This window comes from Bos taurus, chromosome 21 (assembly GCF_002263795.3).
Source record: "Bos taurus isolate L1 Dominette 01449 registration number 42190680 breed Hereford chromosome 21, ARS-UCD2.0, whole genome shotgun sequence".
NCBI lineage: Eukaryota > Metazoa > Chordata > Mammalia > Artiodactyla > Bovidae > Bos > Bos taurus.
This window is the reverse complement of record NC_037348.1, coordinates 33,002,932-33,022,432: the sequence shown is the minus strand read 5'-3', so window position 1 is coordinate 33,022,432 and position 19,501 is coordinate 33,002,932. Positions and strand designations below refer to the sequence as shown.

General features: G+C 49.0%; 3 protein-coding genes across 5 annotated transcripts; 1 reads left to right on the top strand and 2 right to left on the bottom strand.

Moving 5' to 3' along the window:
* Positions 1-1,390: 1,390 nt before the first annotated feature.
* Positions 1,391-4,918, top strand: LOC112443150 (S-antigen protein-like). Of its 2 annotated transcripts, none has more exons than XM_059879329.1 (2): positions 1,391-2,520; positions 3,660-4,918. In XM_059879329.1, the coding sequence occupies exon 1, from the start codon at positions 1,677-1,679 to the stop codon at positions 2,376-2,378; it is 702 nt and encodes a 233-aa protein (XP_059735312.1). In that variant the 5' UTR covers positions 1,391-1,676; the 3' UTR covers positions 2,379-2,520; positions 3,660-4,918. The 2 variants fall into 2 exon arrangements, with proteins under 2 accessions (XP_059735312.1, XP_024837809.1); XM_024982041.2 differs by having other exon boundaries at positions 1,391-2,948.
* Positions 1,557-19,304, bottom strand: LOC112443149 (liprin-alpha-1-like). Of its 2 annotated transcripts, none has more exons than XM_059879330.1 (5): positions 17,751-19,304; positions 9,412-9,492; positions 8,627-8,778; positions 7,609-7,781; positions 1,557-4,168 (listed from the first exon to the last, which is right to left on the bottom strand). In XM_059879330.1, exons 1-5 carry the CDS (start codon positions 17,916-17,918, stop codon positions 4,164-4,166), a joined length of 579 nt encoding a protein of 192 aa, XP_059735313.1. In that variant the 5' UTR covers positions 17,919-19,304; the 3' UTR covers positions 1,557-4,163. The 2 variants fall into 2 exon arrangements, with proteins under 2 accessions (XP_059735313.1, XP_024837808.1); XM_024982040.2 differs by lacking the exon at positions 1,557-4,168 and adding an exon at positions 4,679-6,297.
* LOC112443147 (L-aminoadipate-semialdehyde dehydrogenase-phosphopantetheinyl transferase-like) lies at positions 12,681-17,334 on the bottom strand. The gene has a single exon (XM_059879328.1). The coding sequence runs from the start codon at positions 15,204-15,206 to the stop codon at positions 14,280-14,282; it is 927 nt and encodes a 308-aa protein (XP_059735311.1). The 5' UTR covers positions 15,207-17,334; the 3' UTR covers positions 12,681-14,279.
* Positions 19,305-19,501: the final 197 nt, after the last annotated feature.

The following is a 19,501-nucleotide window of genomic DNA, read 5'->3' as shown; positions in this document are numbered from 1 at the left end:
CAGTTGGTTGAGATGGAGCCAAGGGAAAAGGTTGCTCTTTTTTTCTCCACCTCTACTCCTTTCTTCCTTGATGCCTTAGCGATTCATCATGGAGATTTGAAATAAAGTTCACAAGAGTCATATTTGTTGAATAAAGATTTTGCATTGAACCAACTCTAAAAAATGAAGAAAGTTTCACCTGCCACATGTTTCTTTTAAAAAGTCAATTGCTTTTCAACTCTGGGGTTTCTCCATTGCCTTGTTCAAGTAGCCTTAATCGTAAAAATAAAATAAAACTAAATAAAGATTCAAATATACCAACAAAGGAAAGCTTCCGTTTCTTAAATCATCTTTCCACTTAGTAGAACACTAGCTCTTTTCTTTGTATTTTGACTAGGCAATTAGTTGTATTGTGGCTCAGATGGGAAGGCATCCACCTGCAGGAGACTCAGGTTTGATCCCTGGGTCGGGAAGATCCCCTGGAGAAAGAAATGGCAAACCACTCCAGTATTCTTGACTGGGAAATGCCACGGACAGAGGAGCCTGACTGGCCACAGTCCATGGGTAGCATAAAAGTTGGGCACAACTGAGCAACTAAGAACAGAAGTATTTCCAAGGACCACATTCAAGAGATTTGGAACTCTTGCTTGACTCCCTCATGTTGACCATGTTGACTAGGCAGCAGATAGCAGCTGATTCTTCTGTACAATTAACAAAGAATGTGTCATTCTGTTCTATACTTTTCTGTACTGTAGGAAGAGACTGTACAGAGCAGATGTCTGGACTTGTACAGGACTTTTGGTCCTTTAGAGGATTACAGTTGCACCATCAATGCTTGCCAGAGGTGGCAGGAAGGCGGCCCTGAAAGTTTGAGTCCAGACATGTCCAGTGTTTTAGGATATATCAGATGAGTAAGAATGCATTTACCCTTCACTATGTCTCCATAGAAAGTTGCTTTGGGTTTGGAGGTACACACACACACACACACACACACACACACACCCTGCCGCCGAGACAGGTCAAGAGCTAGAAACCACAGGTAAGGGAGACGGAGAAAGAGGGAGAGAGAGACAGCAAGAGGACACGCAAGCTTCCCAACCCCCGGCCTCCACACCCTCCCCCCTCCACTCTGGGTATCCACCCGGCCCCAAGTCGACCCGACCTCACCCTCACCCACCGACACACTCACACACACTCTCACACACTCACCCTCTGGCCTGGGGGTGGGGGCTGGGTCTCGCCTTAGGTAGCCAGGCCAAAGGGGACCTTTGAGACCTCGGCTTCAAGGAAGTCTTGGGGTCCCCACGGGTGACCGCCAGCCCCAGGGCACCGCGTCCAGCCAGGCCCGGCCCAAAGCTGACGCCCCCTCCCTTGGGGAAGCTGCTTCTTCCGCGTGGCCTTCCTCTGAGGTGCGTCACGGGCTGTGCCAGTGTGTCTGTCTCAGATCCGATGCCATCCTCTCTCCCCTGTCTCCTGTTTGCTGTCTCTCTGTCGCTCGCTCTGTGTCTCCCTCTGTCTCTGCCTCCGTGTGTGTGTGTGTGTGTGCGCGCACGCGCACGCGTCTGTCTGTCTGTCTATCTGTATCTCCCTCTCACAGTCCTGGAGTCTATCTCTGAACTTTCATCTCTTTCTGCCTCTGTCTCTCCTGACACCCGGCGGCCCGTCCGTTCCTCTGGCCCCGGCCTCTCACAGGTGCTATGGCTCTGGCTGATGAGGTTGCGACGGCGGGCTGTCCACTGTCTGTGTGTCTGTCCGTGTGCCTGCCTGTCGCTCGTCTGCTCTCGCAGGAAGGTTGTGTGCTTGTCCGGCGGCGTGGGGGAAAGGTGGGGGCCTCAGTAGGGCGAAGGGGCGGGGCTGAGGCGCTCGGGTGGACCGCGCCTCCGTGGCTCCCGGTGGGTTTGGGCACCGGGCAGGTGTCGGGCAGGATGGGCGCTCAGGGCCCTGGCTGGGCTGCGCCTAGGCCCACAGGAGGCTCAGAGGCCCGAGGGCCGCGGGGGTCGGGCGGCGGCAGGGCCGAAAGCCAGACACCTCCGGGCCGCGTGGCCCTGGGCAGCGAACGGGATCGAGGGAGGCCCGGCTCGCCGAGCGCGGCCGGGCCTGGAGAGGCCCGGGGTGGAGGGCGCCAAGACCTCCGCGCCCCTCAGCCCACCCCCCAGGCCCCGTGCGCACGCACGCCTGGCATGCCGCTGGGGGTCCCGGAAGCCCTCCGGGCTGCCGAACCTGGCCAGGCGTTTGCTGGCCGCGGGGTGGCAGTGTTCGGGGGCATGGCGGCATTGGCTGGCGGAGTCTGGTCGCGGGTCGTTCGGCTCAAGTACAGCGCACACCCCCATGGTGAGGTGCGGCCTGCTGGCCCGACCGGCAGGTCAGAGCGAAAGGGAGGCACAGCGCAGGGCTTTTAGGGCGCCCGGCGGCAGCCGCCTCCTTCTACGGCCATACCACCCTGAACGCGCCTGATCTCATCTGATCTCAAGGGCTCACATTTGATGGTGGTCTTGTCATCTCCTACCTCTTTCTCGTAAAGCTGGCAGCTGAGGGAATGAGGTAAGTGTAAAATTGAATAACAATAGACTGTGTGGAATCTGTGAATGTGGAGCTCTGTGAATCCGTAGGTCTAAGGAGAGACTGGCAGCTGCCGACGTGGAGTATCTGTCCCCATGACCACGTTTACGTCATCAAATGTGCCATTGACCGCCCTCCCCCTACCCCGGGTGGCAGGGACCCCCACGTGGCAGCCCCCAGGCTCGCTCTCTCTGGCTCATCCACCCTCTAGAAGTTTCCCCAGACCCTCAGTAGGAGTGGGCACTGCTGCGGGTGTGCGTTGTGTGTCCTCGTGCCCCATGTGACGTTGCACGACTAACCGCACTCTGTGTTTGCACCCTTCCTCCCGCGCTCATGGGACCAGGCAGCGTGGTGGGAACACAGGGGCTGGATTCTGCTACAGTCAGGACTTGCTCCTGATGTGCTTCAGGGTGAGTACAGGCCGGCTGGTCCTGCGGGGGCACGGAGCCCACGCCCCAGGGAGTGGAGGGTCAGTGGGTCTCCGGAGGTTAGCCTGGGAGAACCCTCACAGCAGAGAACGTGACCTTGGTGCCCCACTGCCGCCGGAGTGGTCAGAGCATGGCCAAGGCCCCTCGCATAGGGACGCATGGGTATCCCTCCCACAGCGCCAGTGCTGCCGGCCATGCCCTGCGTGCACGTTCTCGGAGGGAACAGGGCCCAGAGCGTCAGGGTTCACGAGGCTGCCCTGCCCTGGGCCTCTCCGTGCGGAGGCCAGTGTTTCACACGGAGGTGCACCGGCATCTGGGGCTCGGCTGCTGCTAAGGGGCCACCCTCCCTTGCAGGTGCTGCTCTGGGTGGTCCTCTGGTGGGTCCGGCCCTGGGGCCCAGCCCTGCTCGAGCAACTCTGAGGGCAGGAGGCTGTCTGCTCTGTCCTGTTCACATCTCAGCTAGAAAGCTGGATTGGGCTTTTGAGGTTTTTTTTACCAGCAGCTTTTAGCTATATGTCAGAATAAAGTCAGCCACAGAGTTCTCTCCTTGATCTGCTTGGCCCTCCATGTTTCTCTGAATTCTCAAAGCAGCTGAAGCCCCAAAGGGGGTGGGGGGTGGGGGTGTCAGGAGGGGCAGGGGCTGGGGCACCAGCTGCCAACCCAGGACTGACTTTTCTGTGTGTGTGTTTCCAGTTTACCTGCACGAATTCTCCAGATGTTTATACAGCAGCCAGTATACAACAAAGACTACATTTTGAACTCGATGGAATCTTTACTCTGTTAATACTTGTTACATGGACCCGAAGATATTACAGGGTTTTTAATTAGTGAAAAATTCATGAATACCATAGAGAAAATATTTTAGAATTTAATGTTTCTGATATTTATGGAAACTTATGACTTCATTTATATAATTCCTTCCTTTTTCTTGTATATTCAGGCTATGAATATCCTTTCAGATCAATTTCATGTTCTGATACCTGATTTCAGTCTTTCAAATGAATGTACTGTAGTGCTTGTCTGTATAAATCCTATGAACAAACACAGGGCTTTTGTAAATGATGCATTTATTGTAATTATTCTTGTTTAATTTTTCAATGTTAAACCATGAGAGAAGGGGTTTTCCTGCGATTGTAAAATCATCATGACACGGTGTGCTTTATTATCCTTCCAGAATGTAACCAAGCTCTCCAACAATCACTCTGAAATAAGAAAACTTAATTTCAACCAATTGTTGTTGGATGTTAACGACTGGCCTAAACTGTACTTTTTCTAGCAAGAAATGCTTTTTGTCCACAGCGTGAAGTGATTTAAAAGTACTGGGTGTTAAATGTGAGCTTCTAATGAAATTTGGGCTGAAAGGATGCCTAGAAGAAGACTGAAAATCTCTCCTGTAACCCAGTCTCTGTGGACCTGGATCCCTCCTCTCCGGTGAGACTCTTTGGGGACCAATCTCGATGCCCTGCACCCGCTGCAGAGCCATCGAGCTGGACAGTGAAGGTGCCACTTCCCAGACAGACAGGGTAGTGTAGCTCTGACAAAGGCCTTATTTTTATGGAAATCATCTTTTTACATGATTGTAAACATGTTTAAAGAATGGACCTAGGCGTACATTTTTAGATTGTGATGACATAGCCATTCTGGATTGTATAAGTAGCAAATGTAATTTTTACTTTTTCAGCGGCACATTAAAAAAGCCAGCAAGAGATGCGTTCAGGTCACAGTGTGATATTTATTATGCAGCTGGTATCTTGGTAGACAGAGACAGCATGTTTCTTTACATGTGGGTTCCGCCTTTAATTTACTTGTACAATTCATTGTTATCATTCTATTTTCCTATTAATCTTTTGTGAACTTCCCGAATATGTGACAAAGTATGTACAGTCTACTTTTGAACTATTTTTATCACAGTATTATTTATTGCTTTCTTTCAATAAAGTACTGAAGCAAAATTTCCCAGGGCCAATAAAGAGTGCCGAGGGTAAGCTGTACTCTCACTGAGAACAGACCAGAGCTGGTAATGGGAGCCCGTGTCATCACACGGACATTCTGTTAAGAGAAATGGACGGATGCAATGGAAAGGCCAGAAGGCGGAAGCATAGGTGTCCCTAGAGGACGACCGACGGTGTGTTCATGCCCTTGGCTCCGGAGACAAGAGGCTCCATCACTTCAGCATCTGCGGGGACAGGGCCCCTCTGCTGCTGAGGTGGGCCGGCCAAGGGTGGGAACAAAGTTCAGGTGTCGAGGCTCGCCATCGGTCACAGGGTGGGGTGTCCGAGGGCAACCTTGACGGGGATCCAAATGATGCACCCTAGTCCAGCATCAGGTCCTCCCCAGCATCAGACCCTAGTCCAGCATCAGACCCCAGTCCAGCGTCACGGCCCTAGGCCAGCATCAGGCCCTCCCCTACCCTCAAACCCTCCCCCCACCTCCGACCCTTCCCCAGTATCAGGCCCCCCACCTCCAGTATGAGGTGTGGCAGCCCTACTTGTCTGATACTCCTGAGCACACTCAGGCAGCCCCAGAGCAGCAGGACAATAGCTCTGGCAGGAGGTGCATCTTTAGGAATCACCTGCGGAGCAGCAGCAGCTGGGCTTTGTTTCAGGTCAAGGAGAGACAAAGAAAAGGCACTTGTGCAGGAGGCAGTGGAGGCTGTGGGCACGTTCCCCCAGCTCTGCTTCCTCCCCGTAGGGGCTTTGCTCTCCTGCTCTCTCACAGGCCCCAGGGTGGTGTCCTTCCAGATTCACGGTCTCCTTGATATCTCAAGCCCAAGTCCTGAGTTGTGTCCCAGTCCGGCGTGGCAGAGGGCTGGGAACACCCAAGCTCAAGGGCTGAAAGGATTCCAGGGGGACAGCCGGGCCCCAGCAAGTGGCAGGGCAGGGGATGAGGGTGGCCGCCTACAGAGGGCCCCGGAGCAGCACTGGAAGGAGAGCAGTGATGCCTTAGCTCACTCGGGGACGCTGCCCGGCCTGGCACTCAGAGATGTTACTGCCAGCAGCTCTGGGGATACAGGAAGCCTGGTGAGTGACACCACGCCACCCAGGCCGTGTGGTGGGCACTGCTGACCATGTCCTCGGTTTTCATTCTGGTTCCAACTGTCCCTCCAAGGGCTGATGGGCTCCTCTTCCGAACGGCACAGACATTTTCTTTCTGTGGGTGAACGCATCCCTTGTTTCTGTTGGCGCTGTTGTCGCTCATCGTGTGTTTTCCTCTTTACAACCTGTGCTTGCTGCTCTTCCAGTTTAACTTAGGAGCAGCCCTCATTTTCTGCATTTCTAGTTGTCAGCATTCACTGGGGCTTTCCAGGTGGCGCTAGGGGTAAAGATCCTGCCTGCCAATGCAATAGATAATGAGAGATGTGGGTTCGATCCCTGGGTTGAGAAGATGCCCTGGAAGAGAGCATGGCAACCCACTCCAGTCTTCTTGCCTGGAGAATCCCATGGACAGAGGAGCTAGTGGGCTACAGTTCCTGGGGTCGCAGAGTCAGACACGACTGAAACAGGTTAGCACACACTCAGGTTTTAGTTCAGTCGCTCAGTTGTGTCCGACTCTTGTCACTCCTTGGATTGCAGCACTCCAGGCTTTCCTGTCCTTCACTATCTCCTGGAGTTTGCTCCAACTCATGTCCATTGAATCATCATGCCATAGAGCCATCTCATTCCTGTTTCATCCACGAGAGAGGTGGCTAGGGCTCGGCAAAGTGTCTGGTCCCACTGGGTGGGTGTGAACCTGCCCTAACCGCTCCCTAACCACGTGACTGTCACTGTGTCCTCCTCTGTAAATCGGGAGGGGGCAGCACCTGCTTGGTAAGGGGCACACACAGCATCTGGTACATAATCAATGCACCATCCATCTCAGCATTGTATTTACTACTAATAGGGATAGCATTTAATAATCTGCTCCTTTTTCTCTCTTGTCACTTAACTGTGCTCCAGACCACATCTGCTTTACTTACCCCTGTAAATCCCACACCCAGCACAAACGAGACTCAACACATTTGTGGCTGAAGAGGCAGGAACATACGCTGTCCTCAAGGAGAGGAAGCTGAGTGATATGGGGGCCTGATGATAACCCTGTGTGATGAGGGGACCCCAGGAGGACCTGTGTGGCTGTCGGGTGGGGTGGGGGGCATGGGCAGAACCCCTGATGAGCTCCTGGGGATGGGGAAGGTGGCAGGAAGGAGGGCGGGCTGTTCCTTGTGGGGTGTCCACAGATTGTACCTCACCCCTCACTGAGGAGCACTTAGGCCGTTTCCAAACACATGTCACTGTTAGGATGAAACAATCATCGCCCAGCTCCTACTCAATCAATTTCGTAGAATATGTTTCTAGCACTGGAGTACAATCATCTGCTTTATTCATTCCATGCTCCGTTCATCCACCCATCCAGCCAGCCATCTGTTCATCCATCCACCACTCACTAATCAATCCATCCATTCACTCTTAATTCATCCATCCATCCAACCATCCACTCATTAACTCAGCCGATCATCTCAGACCCATTGAGAAGACAGACGCCTCCTCCACTCCTGCTCCCAGGAGGACCCCCAGCGTGATTGACAGGAGCCTCGTGGGGACGACAGGGGAGACACAGAAGGGAGATGCCTGCAGGCCCTCCTCCCTCTGAACGGTGAAGCACCCACCTGGTCCTAACGCCTCCTTGCTGGGGTGTTCAGGCCGGCCCTTTTCCTTCTTGCGAAACAAGCGGCTGATGGAGGACTTGATGCCCTTCTTCTTTGGGGCTTTGTGCAGCGAGCCCTGGCTGCTGGTGCTGCTGCTGGGGTTATTCCCGGGGCTGTCCTGAGAGCCTGTGGAGCTTCGGGGAGAGAAAACGACCTTTAACTGGCACCCTTGTGCAAACACACACCCCTCCACAAGAGCTACTGATAGAAACGGGCACCCAGCAGCACCCGCGCCTCAACCTCGCAGCTGACAGTTGGAGTCTCCTTCACCGACCACACTCCACACGAGCAATGCAGGCTCCCAGCGTCAGACAACTGCACCGGGAAGCTGAGATTCTCTGCCTCGAGCTCTCCCGCGAGGAGGGCTTGACTCCAGGCCAGCTGGTGCAGAGGGCGCTCTGACCCTCCCTTAGGGTCGCTGCTCGGCAGGTGATGATGCTCCAGGAGAAGACGAGCTCCCCTGCTCTGGGTAGGTCCCCCGCCTCCCACAGGGTAACCGTGCCCGGCCGTGGCAGGAGAGCGACGGTCACCGTGCAGGGCTGCTGGTCAGGTGAACACACATGCCCCCCATTGAGTGCTGCCTGGCTCAGGATGGGAGCTCAGCAAGTAGTGTTCTGAACGAGGACAGTGTCAGTCACAGGAGGGGACAGAGTCTCCTGAGAGGAGACCCCTGCAGAAAAGGGAGGGACCCTCAAGAGCGAACCCGAGAGGCACGGGGCCGTCACTGTCAGGAACGTGCCCCAGGCCGGGCAGACCTCTACCAAGAGCAGGAAGAAAGCTCCCACAGGAGTCAATCTGTAGAGATGGACGTTTTCTAAAATCACTGAGGTCACTGAGCTCTTCTTCCCCAGCACCTGAAGTTCACCACTAAACACAGGCACCGAACTCAGTGGTATTCCTTTAAAATCATCCTTGCAACTCTTTCAAGACAAGAGGCGCAGGGCTCCTGAAACTGACGACGCACACACAGGTCGCTTACTTGTGGGCGTCCCTGAGGTCCTCATGGGTGGCTGTGCGCAGCGCCCCCGTGCGCAGGCGGCCCAGCCGAAGGGACCGTGGCCAGGCGAGGGTCGAGGTTTCACATTTGATGGCGGTCTTGTCATCTCCTACCTCTTCCTGTATAGCTGGCAGCTGAGGGAGTGAGGTAAGTGTCAAATTGGCTAACAATAGACTGTTCTGAAAAAGGCAATCACACAGGCTTTACATTATAACCAGAAACTTATTTGAAGATCTATTAGCTATGCTTTCCCCCAAGTACAAAAAAACCCTTGTTATAGCTTAATGCCATCGTAAAGGACTGTCTTGTTCAAAAAAAGGGGGGCTATGGGGCACCGAGAGCATCTGACTGAGTGCAGAGACCCCGGACAGGAGCCTCCCTGCAGCCGGCCTCAGCCCTCCCTGGAATCCAGCGACCAGATGGCCCTGCGGGGCAGGACAGCAGAGCGATGCTGGCACCGTGAATCCTGCACAGCATGAACTGCCCTGATGAAAGGACTGTGCTCATCGCCAGATGCTACTCAGAAGCACCACAGCTAGAGTACAAAACCTCTCAGCAAAGCCGTCCAGACCTTTCTGTTTGAAGGAGAAAAAGACACAGCTTGTGCCACCATCCAAGATCATTTGGAGTGATGATGCAGGTTACTGGAACCCATGACAACAAGAGAAACACAGAAAAGGTACCTAACCCCTCCACGTGAACACCATGTGCCTGGATCGTATTTCTCGGTAACATACAGACTGGGGACTACCCACTGAAGTACTTACACGCAGTTCAAGTGTCATTCGCTCACAGTGGATTCCATAAGGCGCCCCCAGGTCTTCACTAAGAGATGATCTTGTATCACCCTAGAGCGGTGGGAGGTTCAAAAAGGAGGAGATATATGGGTACCTATGGCTGATTCCTGTTGAGGTTTGACAGAAAAGAAAATTCTGTAAAGCAATTACCTTTCAATTAAAAAATAAACTAATTAAAAAAAAGAAGAAGAAGATGATCTCTCTTGGACACCCAGCGTTTCTGCTGGTCCTGGGTGTGAGGAAAGGAAAGACAGTGTGGGAACAGATTAACCCTGCAGGGTCCAAACAGGTCTCACTGATACATTTCGGTGTGTGGTTAAACCAGGGGAGGTTTTAGGAAACATGCATGGCATGTATTGTTATAAACAATGAGTGTGTTGTTTTGACCAACTAACCTGTGCCTTTTTGGTGGGATTCTGTAAGGAATACTGATCCCGTGCAGCCCCACAGGAGCTTGGTGACAGCAAGGGAACTTAGTGCAAAATACAGCTGAACTCATTTAAGAGCAGCTGGATAAACTGGGCTCCCTCCCCTGAGCTCTAACAAGAACCCTCAGACAACAGAAGGCTACAAAGGCTAGAAATTTTCCACATGGAACTGAACAGGGATCAATCTCAAAGTCAAGTAAAAATAAGCATTTATAAAAATCAGAAAACAACAACGAACAGAGCAGGGAAGTGACACACCTGGGTTGACTATGGACTCAGTGGAGACAAACACCTGCCTCAGAGTCAGGGCCCAGGCCAGCCCCTTCTCCTGGGCCTCCTCCTGAGGAAGGCCTCTGGGTCTGGGCCTGGCTGCCCTCCCCCAGGATGGGAGCTGCCCCACTGGTGCCACATGTGGCTAGGAAGGGCAGTGCCTTGTCCTCGCTGAACAGGAGGGCAAAGCAGGCCACAGAGCAGGCGAGCGGCACACCCAGGTGACCAAACCCAGGGGGACAGCGCTGCTCTGCTGTGCTCAGCAGAAGGGCTCCCGGGCACTGAGTTGCCTGAACTGGAGTACCGCCACCCCAGTCCTGCGGGAAGGCCCAGGAGTGCTCGGTCAGCGGGCTGGGAGCAGGAGAGGGACAAGGAAGGCCAGCCCTTGGGGCACTGGACTCCAACAACAGGGGCTCATCCAAGTGACCCGAGGGGAGAGGCAGAGAGCTCCCTCCTGATGCTCCCTCCATCAGGGATGCCGTGATGGACACGAGAGCCTCTAGAGGAAAGCGGGCTGGACAGCACCATGGTTAAGTGTCCAGGCTCTGATCAGACCAGTCCGCACCACGCTGCTGGGTGTGAGAGCCTGGGCAGGGTGCCCGGCCTCGCTAAGCCTCAGTGTCTATGTCTGCTGAATGGGGATAGCAGCAGCCTGGACCTCACCTGGGGATGAGATGACAGACTCGGAAAGCACGTGCCCGGCACACAGAGTCTCCTGCACACTGCTACCCACCATCATTAAATTGGCTTCCCGCAAATCTAACATCTATGGCTCTGATTCAGTCATTTCTTACATGAAAACACTAAGCAGAAATTCCATGGTGGTCCAAAGGTTAAGACTTGGCACTTTCACTGCCGGCACACTGGTCTGATCCCTGCTTGGGGAACTAAGATCCCATAAGCTGTGCAGCATGGCCAAAAACATAAGTACAGAAATTTTTAGAAATAATAAATAATACTATGTCTATTATAAACAAGCATGAGATGATCAGAAGGCAAACAAGTGGGAGAAAGGCAAATTGTTACAATTGTCCCAACGAATGACCTATTTCCAACAGAACCATCAGCACATTTTAAGTGGTGGGTGAGTTTCATCACTTCCATTAAAACGTCAATTATTCACCAGGACATAACTACACAGTGTTCATTCACGTTAAACGATAAGGACTCTTCAATACTTCACAGAGAAACAAAGGCCTGCTAAATTACTAAATAGTTTACCTTTCGATGCTGCTTCCTTAAATCACTAGGCTGATAGATGCATGCAAAGAAATGAAGAGAAACCAGATTCATTGCGACTTTGAAGCTAAAACTTCAAGAATCCGTAGAGGCAAATACAGTAAAGCAAAAATGATGGCAAACATGTAAGTGACATGAAGATTTAGAGAACATGTGACTGGAAACAGAACATTTTTTTTTGACCACAGAAGTTAAATAAGCTATTCAAGATTTACTTAGAGAAACACTATAAATTATTACTCAGGAAGATACCATTCTATTACAACATCATGATTTATTAAAGCATAGCATTCTGTACAACAAAGGGCCTTAACAGGTGTCTATTCTCAGCCAAATCTCTCTAAAAGTTAGTTTCTCTTAATCAAAAACATGTTATACTTTAAATTATTTATTTAACTGATGAGGAAGTTACCATAATATCTATTTTAACACTGAACAAATCTAACCACCTATTGGACATTAATGTAAAATCCTGACACAGAATTTGATTTAAAACTTCTCACAATAAATTCATTAAAGCAAGTTCCCTGTGAAAATATGTAAGAATGAAAGCTAGCATAATAGCAGGTGCAGTTTTTACATTTTATTAACAATAGAAGATACTTTTTTTAACGAGTCTAATAGAGACACAGAAACTATGCAAACATAATTATTATAAGTCAAGAATAAAGAAGGCAGAAGGGTAAGATAAACATATCTAGTGTACAGTGTACATATATCTCAGTTGTCATACATTTTGAATGAAGCAGTAATGAAAACCACCTGAATACATACACTGAAAGGTCAGGAGGCAAAGTGTAATGGTTGGGAAGCCACAGAACAATTATTTATTAACAATTAAAGAATGCCTCCAATACCTCCAGATAAAGCTATTTAAACCAGCCTATTATGAATACTGATAAGCTATAATATCACACACAAAAAAATCAGGAAACACTCACTCTGGGGACAGGAAATAGGAGGTGGTCAAGGGAATGGTAATTTTTATTAGAAAGAAAGATTTTTATAGACCTACTTTTATCTAAACTATGTGTATTTATTTGATTCTGACTATGTGAAACCTTAAGACAACAGATCTCCACCACTGCCCGCCCCCGCCCCACCCCTGGAAACGCAGCATGGTGCCTGATCCATAAAAGTTCAGAAATGTTATAACAACAAGACAGAGGGCGGCGTTTTCATATCACCATTACACTCATGCTACAGATAACAATGCTTCCTCTGCTACAAATGCTACCTGATCCTTTTAAAACAAGTTATTTACTATGCTTGGAATATCTGCATGCTTAACGAAGTAAAAAATAAAATGTTCAAAATTTTTCTTGTACTTAAGCAAAATACCTAATTTTATACAATTTAAACACAACTTTTCACTTTAGTAATAGAAACAATGAAACTATTTCACTTCTGACATTTAACAATTATTAATATAAAGACTTCAAACTCCCCAAGACATGCACTACAACCATAGTATAGATTCTGTCATCAATATGATGGTCTTGCATCTTACGTATTATGTTTGTACTTTAAGTCTTATTTACCAAAATAAAAACAGGTTAAGATAATGAACAGGCAGTTCATACAAAAAGAATACAAACAGCCGATAACAACACTGCCATAGCAACCTCGTTTGTAATGAAAGAAACACACTTTTAAAATATAAGGTACTACTTTTAACCTATATTGGCAATGATTAATTTTTTTTTTTTTTAAAGATCCTATCTACAGATGACCAAGTCTGTAGGTTGACGGGGGGTGGGGGTGGTGAGAGAATGATCAAACATATAACACTAACTGGAAATATAAATTATGCAGCCTTTTTGGAGAAAAATTGGGCAATACTTATTGAGGCTCTAAATATATTTAATTCCTTTGGACATAATTAAACATGTACTTCAAAATGTGGCTACGAGGATATTCAATAAACCACTGCTTACAGTAAAAACTGCAGACATTCAAAATGCCTAGCAGAGAGGACAGAATGAGTCAGCTATGGCATACCTTCCTCACAGCAGGCAGTGGGCCTCCCCTAGGTATCACTCCCCCAGACTCTGCCTTAGGCTTCTTCCTTACCAAGAGTTCCCTTTCCACAGAAGCCAAGAGTGTCAAGTTCAGCTTTCTCAGTGACCTGATCGGGGTCACCAGAAACTTTGTGGAAATTTTCTGGGGGCTCACTAACAAAACTGAGATGTGAGAGGCAAAATAGGCTTTTCTGCCTTTCAGATGCATGAGGGAGACCAGCCTAGAGCAAAACAAATAAGCTAAGATGGAGGCAAAAAAAAGGCCCTAATGGCAACTTTAAATTGTTTGTTTTGTGACACAATAAATGTCCTTGGTTACTAAGCCAGGTTGAACCGTAATACCTATGGTCAATTGCATCTTGATAGTAGCTGGAAAACAGAATACTTAAGCAGCACTAAAAGTTATGCTACACCAGTGTAGTTATGGACCTCAGATGTAGAGTCAAGAGAAAACTTAAATATATTTATGTTCTATTAAAAAAAAAAGAGTAAGTATATTAATAGGGAATCATTCACTAAGAAAAAGATCTGGGAAGATACTCCATGTTTAAGGATAGGTACCTCTAAAATAGTTATCTCTGAAAAATAGGAATTTGAACATTCTCTATTTTGTGTATTCCGTTTTATCACTTTAAGACTCTACCATCAATTTCTATTTTTAGTTTTTATCAAATCCAATGTGATTTTGGGGAGGAAGAAGAGGCAAACATGTATTCTAGTCACGAATCTTGATCTGGGAGTCTGCTTTTTTAATAGGAAAAGTTGTTTCTTCTTTTTAAAAATGTTTTGTGAAACAAAATTTGATACTCTCAGGCATTTATTTTTTAGTGAATACAGAAGACTACAGTTTTCACTTCCCTTTGTTACTCAGAAAATCATATCATGACTTTGTACCATTTCTTATTGAAATCTCTTCTGTAAAGCAAAAACAGTCCCAAAATGGATCTTCAGGGGTCATAGGAACTGCAGATGATATTAAATCATTAAAGGTGAGAATAGTAAACTGCCTCTGGGTTGCTTTAGAATCATCTTGAGATGTAACATTCTGATGTCTAGATCCATTGGGTTTCCTAAGAGCTACTGCAACAAAATGGTGCTCATCTATTTTGCTTTCCTCAAATGCCCATTCTTTTTCTTCTTCTCCATCCAAAAATAAACGTGTTTCTTTATAAACTTGGCCTATATCCAGGTTTAACGGGGATATATCGAATTCAAGCCGTTGCAATTCAAATCCTAATCCAACACCTATTGCTTTTATGAAGCTTTCTTTCAGTGCCCAATTCCTATAAAACATATCCAGCTGAGTCCATTCATCCTTAAAGCTTCTGATTGTTTCCCATTCTTTGTCAGTAAACTTTCTTTTCATAATATGAAAAAATTCTGGAATTGAACCACGACCTGGAAAACTAGTCTTCCTTATATCAATTCCAACTTGTAGCTCAGATTCTGCAGCAAGTACAGCATAGTCTCCTTGATGAGAGATGTTAAAGTTGAAATTGGGGTAAGGATTCAATGAGTCTTTTGCAAGAACTGGTTTTCCTTTTGCAGTTCTTTGCAAACGAATATTATTCCAAGGTATATTCAATTTCTCTGCAACTAATTTCCTTATCATCAGACGACCAGCCAGGGCGGCCTTAGCGTCCTGGGCGAAGACGAACTGGCCAATGCGTTCCTTCTCCTCGGGCTGGATCGATCGCACAGCTAGCAGCCATTCGACGCGGTTCGGCAGCCACGTGCCACAGGGAAAGGCCCAGCGCACGCCCTCCATCGCCGGCAGCACGCAGAGTCGCCAGGCGAGGAGAACCATCCACCGAAGGCCTCGCCGCCGCCCCGGGATCGATGGCGCAGACGCGGGCGGAGCCCCTCCCAGCTGCCCCGGCGCCGCGCGAGGGGCGGGGCGCCGTGTGCGTCCGCAGGACCTGGGTCACAGGGGGCAGGGCGCCGCGTCCAAGATACTTTTTTAATGAGTCTAATAGACACATTAACTGTGCAAAAGCTGATGAGATTTACAGTCTTAAATACAAGCACCAACACAGAAAGGATATTGTGTCAGTTCAGTTCAGTTCAGTTGCTCAGTCGTGTCCGACTCTTTGTGACCCCATGAATCGCAGCACGCCAGGCCTCCCTGTCCATCATCAACTCCTGGAGTTCACCCAGACTCACGTCCATCAAGTCAGTGATGCCATCCAGCCATCTCATCCTCTCGTCCCCTTCTCCTCCTGCCCCTAATCCCTCCCAGCATCAGAGTCTTTTCCAATGAGTCAAATCTTCGCATGAGGTGGCCAAAGTACTGGGGTTTCAGCTTTAGCATCAGTCCTTCAAATGAACACCCAGGACTGATCTCCTTTAGAATGGACTGGTTGGATCTCCTTGCAGTCCAAGGGACTCACTCTCAAGAGTCTTCTCCAACACCACAGCTAAAAAGCATCAATTCTTCAGCGCTCAGCTTTCCTCATGGTCCAACTTTCATATCAATACATGACAACTGGAAAAACCATAGCCTTGACTAGTTGGACCTTTGTTGGCAAAGTAATGTCTCTGCTTTTTAATACGCTATCTAGTATGGTCATAACTTTCCTTCCAAGGAGTAAGCGTCTTTTAATTTCATGGCTGCAATCATCATCTGCAGTGATTTTGGAGCCCCCAAAAATAAAGTCTGACACTGTTTCCCCATCTATTTCCCATGAAGTGATGGGACCAGATGCCATGATCTTAGTTTTCTGAATGGTGAGCTTTAAGCCAACTGTTTCACTCTCCTCTTTCACTTTCATCAAAAGGCTTTCTAGTTCCTCTTCACTTTCTGCCATAAGGGTGGTGTCATCTGCATATCTAAAAGCCCATTAATTCTATACTTAAGAGGATCATTTCTTTTTGTAAGCACAATCTCATTTATGAATTACACATGATATGTAGTTTAGGATCCATCTACATTATGCTTATAACTGCGTGCTGCTCCTGCTAAGTCGCTTCAGTTGTGTCCGACTCTGTGCGACCCCATGGACTGCAGCCTACCAGGTTCCTGGTCCATGGGATTTTCCAGGCAAGAGTCCTGGAGTGGGTTGCCATTGCCTTCTCCTGTAACTGCATAGTGATACACCAATTCAACTTACTGCTATGGGGGAAGAACACCATTTAATGAGACATGAAGACAAAGCACAAACCCGACTAAGGGGACACATGCTGTGCATCACAGCACGGCTATGACGAGAGCAAGTGGGGGGACGGGGAAGGGGAGATGGATGGGTAAACTACAGCCTTGGGGGCTGGGGGGGGGGGTCTGGATTGATGACGACTAAGCAGACAACAGGATGAGATAGGAAATCAAAACCAATGATGAAAGCAGAAACACTGTCAGAGAACTTCAACAGCAAGGAAAACATACAGAACTGTTCTTTTACAAATATTCGGAAAGAAATCAAGCATGGAAACCACAGAGAAATTGTCAAAGAATTTTAAATATCAACTAATTAGCCAATGATGCAAATTATAAAAACAGTGTGTCAAAAGACCACAAAATGGACTAGTTACCACTTCACAGGCTGCTAAAATGATTCATAGTTAATTTAATTATAAGCTGACTAACAATGCAGCTAACATGAAATGGGTGGTAACAGAAAAAAGAGATAATACAAGTCCAATTACAAAGCAGAGTGCTGTACACGTGATTTCATGGGGTAAATAGCAATGCACTCACAAAACCTAAGCTAAACACGCAAGAAAGCTGGAACATGTGCTTTAGAGCCACACACTCTGTCACCAAAAACCCTAGGCCCTAGGTCATCATCCCAGTTTTAGACTCGGAAAAGTGAGGCAGCCCGTCTTCCCTGGGGCCCTGGGGCACTGGGCTTTTAACCTGGTTTCACATGCAGAGCTGGCCTGAGCACGTGGCCAGGTCCATCAGCAAGCAGACCAGTGTAGATTCTTGGTTTTGTTCCCACCGCATGCCCTGCACCCTGCAGCCAGGCATCCCCAATGGAAAATGTGCTGCACTGCTCTCACACGCCAGGAGAGCTGCCTATGGTTACTTTCACAAAGCTGTCTGCTCCCTGAGAACAGAAACTTCCCTGCAGCTGCTGTGCCCAGCACAGGCCAGGCCCAATGTTACAGAGGCAGGCTCTGGCTGAGTTCACGATGACGTGCTAAGGCGGTGGTCCAAATATCAAGAGTAATTTGTCACTGTGCCATTGTGGAATGCTTAAAAACTAGGCAATTTAAAAAATTTTAGACCTCTGAGCATAGCAAATGTACCTGATTATCTTCTGGGTAAAAAGAAAAAAACCAAAAAACAAACAAAGAAAAGAAAACCAGTATCCTGGGGGAAGGATGTGGCAGGGAGGAGGCAGACACATACCAGAGTCATGATGCCCAGTTGGTCTCCCTCCTGGGCTGGGCTGTGCTGCCTCCTTTGGGGCTTGGACTGCCCACTGCGGGGCGAGCAGGAGCTGGCACATGAGGAGGCGGGATGCAGGTTGAGGGAGCTCACTGATTTAAAACGACGGAGGCTGCCTAAGCTACCCATGCCCTCCCTGCTCTCAGTCTCCTTGGCCCGCTGCTCGTGTTCTCCTTCTCTTCTTTGATCAACCTAAAATAGAATAAAACCCGCCACCTGCCTTTGTCAGCAGAGGAACGTGTCTGGACAACAAATTTGGGCTAGCGTTCTGTGTCATGATTAGCAAATTCCAGAAACAGCTGCTCAATTAACATCTCAGCCAAAAGGTTCTACTTTTCCTCTTTTGAATATTCTCAAACTTAGAATAACTTAGCGTTGAGTCTTACAAACTGCCCCTGATCATTCACACTTGATTTCACTTATTTACTCTAACATTCTGAAGGGGCCCTGGTGGCGACTCTCTCCCTGTGAGGAGATACCTGAAGTTGACAACATTTACCTTTCCTGCTCTCAGGGCAGAGATGCACATCAGTACCTCAAGTCTTTTCCACTGGGAATCAGGAACTCTGTAGGCATGTAATAAGCTTCTGGATATAGAATGCTGAGAGAAGAAGACACACAGTTCCTGCTTTCACTGAGACTAATCTAATGATAAATAACAGGCAGATACTGTGAGAACTTATATAGGGAACTCTTCCCTCACCAAAAACTGGGTGTCAGAGAAGGCTTTTCAGAGTCATAATTGAGTTGAGATCCATAGGTTGAACCAACGTACACCAGGGTTGAGGCGCAGGAGAATTTCAGGCAGGTAAAATAGCATCTTGGAAGGCTATGTGACAAGGGAAACTTTGTACATTCAAGAAATGAACAATGCCCTAGGGAAGGAACCAAAAGAGTGCAGAGGGCACTCCAGGGGAAAGAAATCAGAGAAGAAAGTGGGGACCAAGCAATGAAGGGATTTGGTCATATATGAAATATGATGGGAAAATACAAGAGCAGTTTTAGCAGGGAGGTGGTAGAGTTGGATCTGCGTTGTGAAAAGGTCATCTTGCTCAACATCACTAAGGACTGGAGAGACTCAACTCCAAACTACAACGAGGTACCGAGGTACCGCTTCACATTAGTCAGAACGGTCCTCGTGGCAAAGGCTGTCAATAACAAAGGCTGCAGAGGATGTGCAGAAAAGGGAACTCTCCTCCACTGTTGGTAGGACTGTGAGTTGGTACAGCCACTGTGGAAAAGAGTATGGAGGTTCCTCAAGAAACTAAAACTAGAAGTACCATATTATTCAGCAGTCCCACTCGCAGGCATATAGCCACCAAAAGTATAACTCAACAAGATACACACACCGTCTGTGCAGATGTATCTGTGTGTGCCCGCGCGGGGGCGCGCGCGAGCACGCGCAATCGCCTGCGAGGCCGGGGTGGGGCTGGCGCTGGGGCTGGGGCTGGAGCTGGTGCAGCCCCCCTCCCCCCGGGATTGCCTGAGGCCTGCCAAGGGAGCCCCAGACAGAGACCCGAGGGACGGTCCTCTGGTTTCCTGGAAGCCGAATGCGGAGGGGCTCGCGGGCCGCCCGGAGGCAACCCAGGTCTGCAGCGGGAGGCGGGGCCCCGGCCAGCCCCCCACCCCCGCACCCTGCCCCCTTACCCACCCTGGAGGGGCTGGGGCTGCGGAGGCCCAAGAGTTGCGACGGGAGGGCGGGCGCTAAAGGA

Coding starts and splice junctions, on each gene's coding strand:
- LOC112443150 (XM_059879329.1), top strand. CDS start 1,677: ATGGCTCTGGCTGATGAGGTTGCGACGGCGGGCTGTCCACTGTCTGTG.
- LOC112443147 (XM_059879328.1), bottom strand. CDS start 15,206: ATGGTTCTCCTCGCCTGGCGACTCTGCGTGCTGCCGGCGATGGAGGGC.
- LOC112443149 (XM_024982040.2), bottom strand. CDS start 17,918: ATGGGTAGCTTAGGCAGCCTCCGTCGTTTTAAATCAGTGAGCTCCCTC. Junction 9,493..17,750: donor AACTGGGCATCATGACTCTG/GTATGTGTCTGC, acceptor CCACCGCTCTAG/GGTGATACAAGATCATCTCT. Junction 8,779..9,411: donor GAATGACACTTGAACTGCGT/GTAAGTACTTCA, acceptor TCACTCCCTCAG/CTGCCAGCTATACAGGAAGA.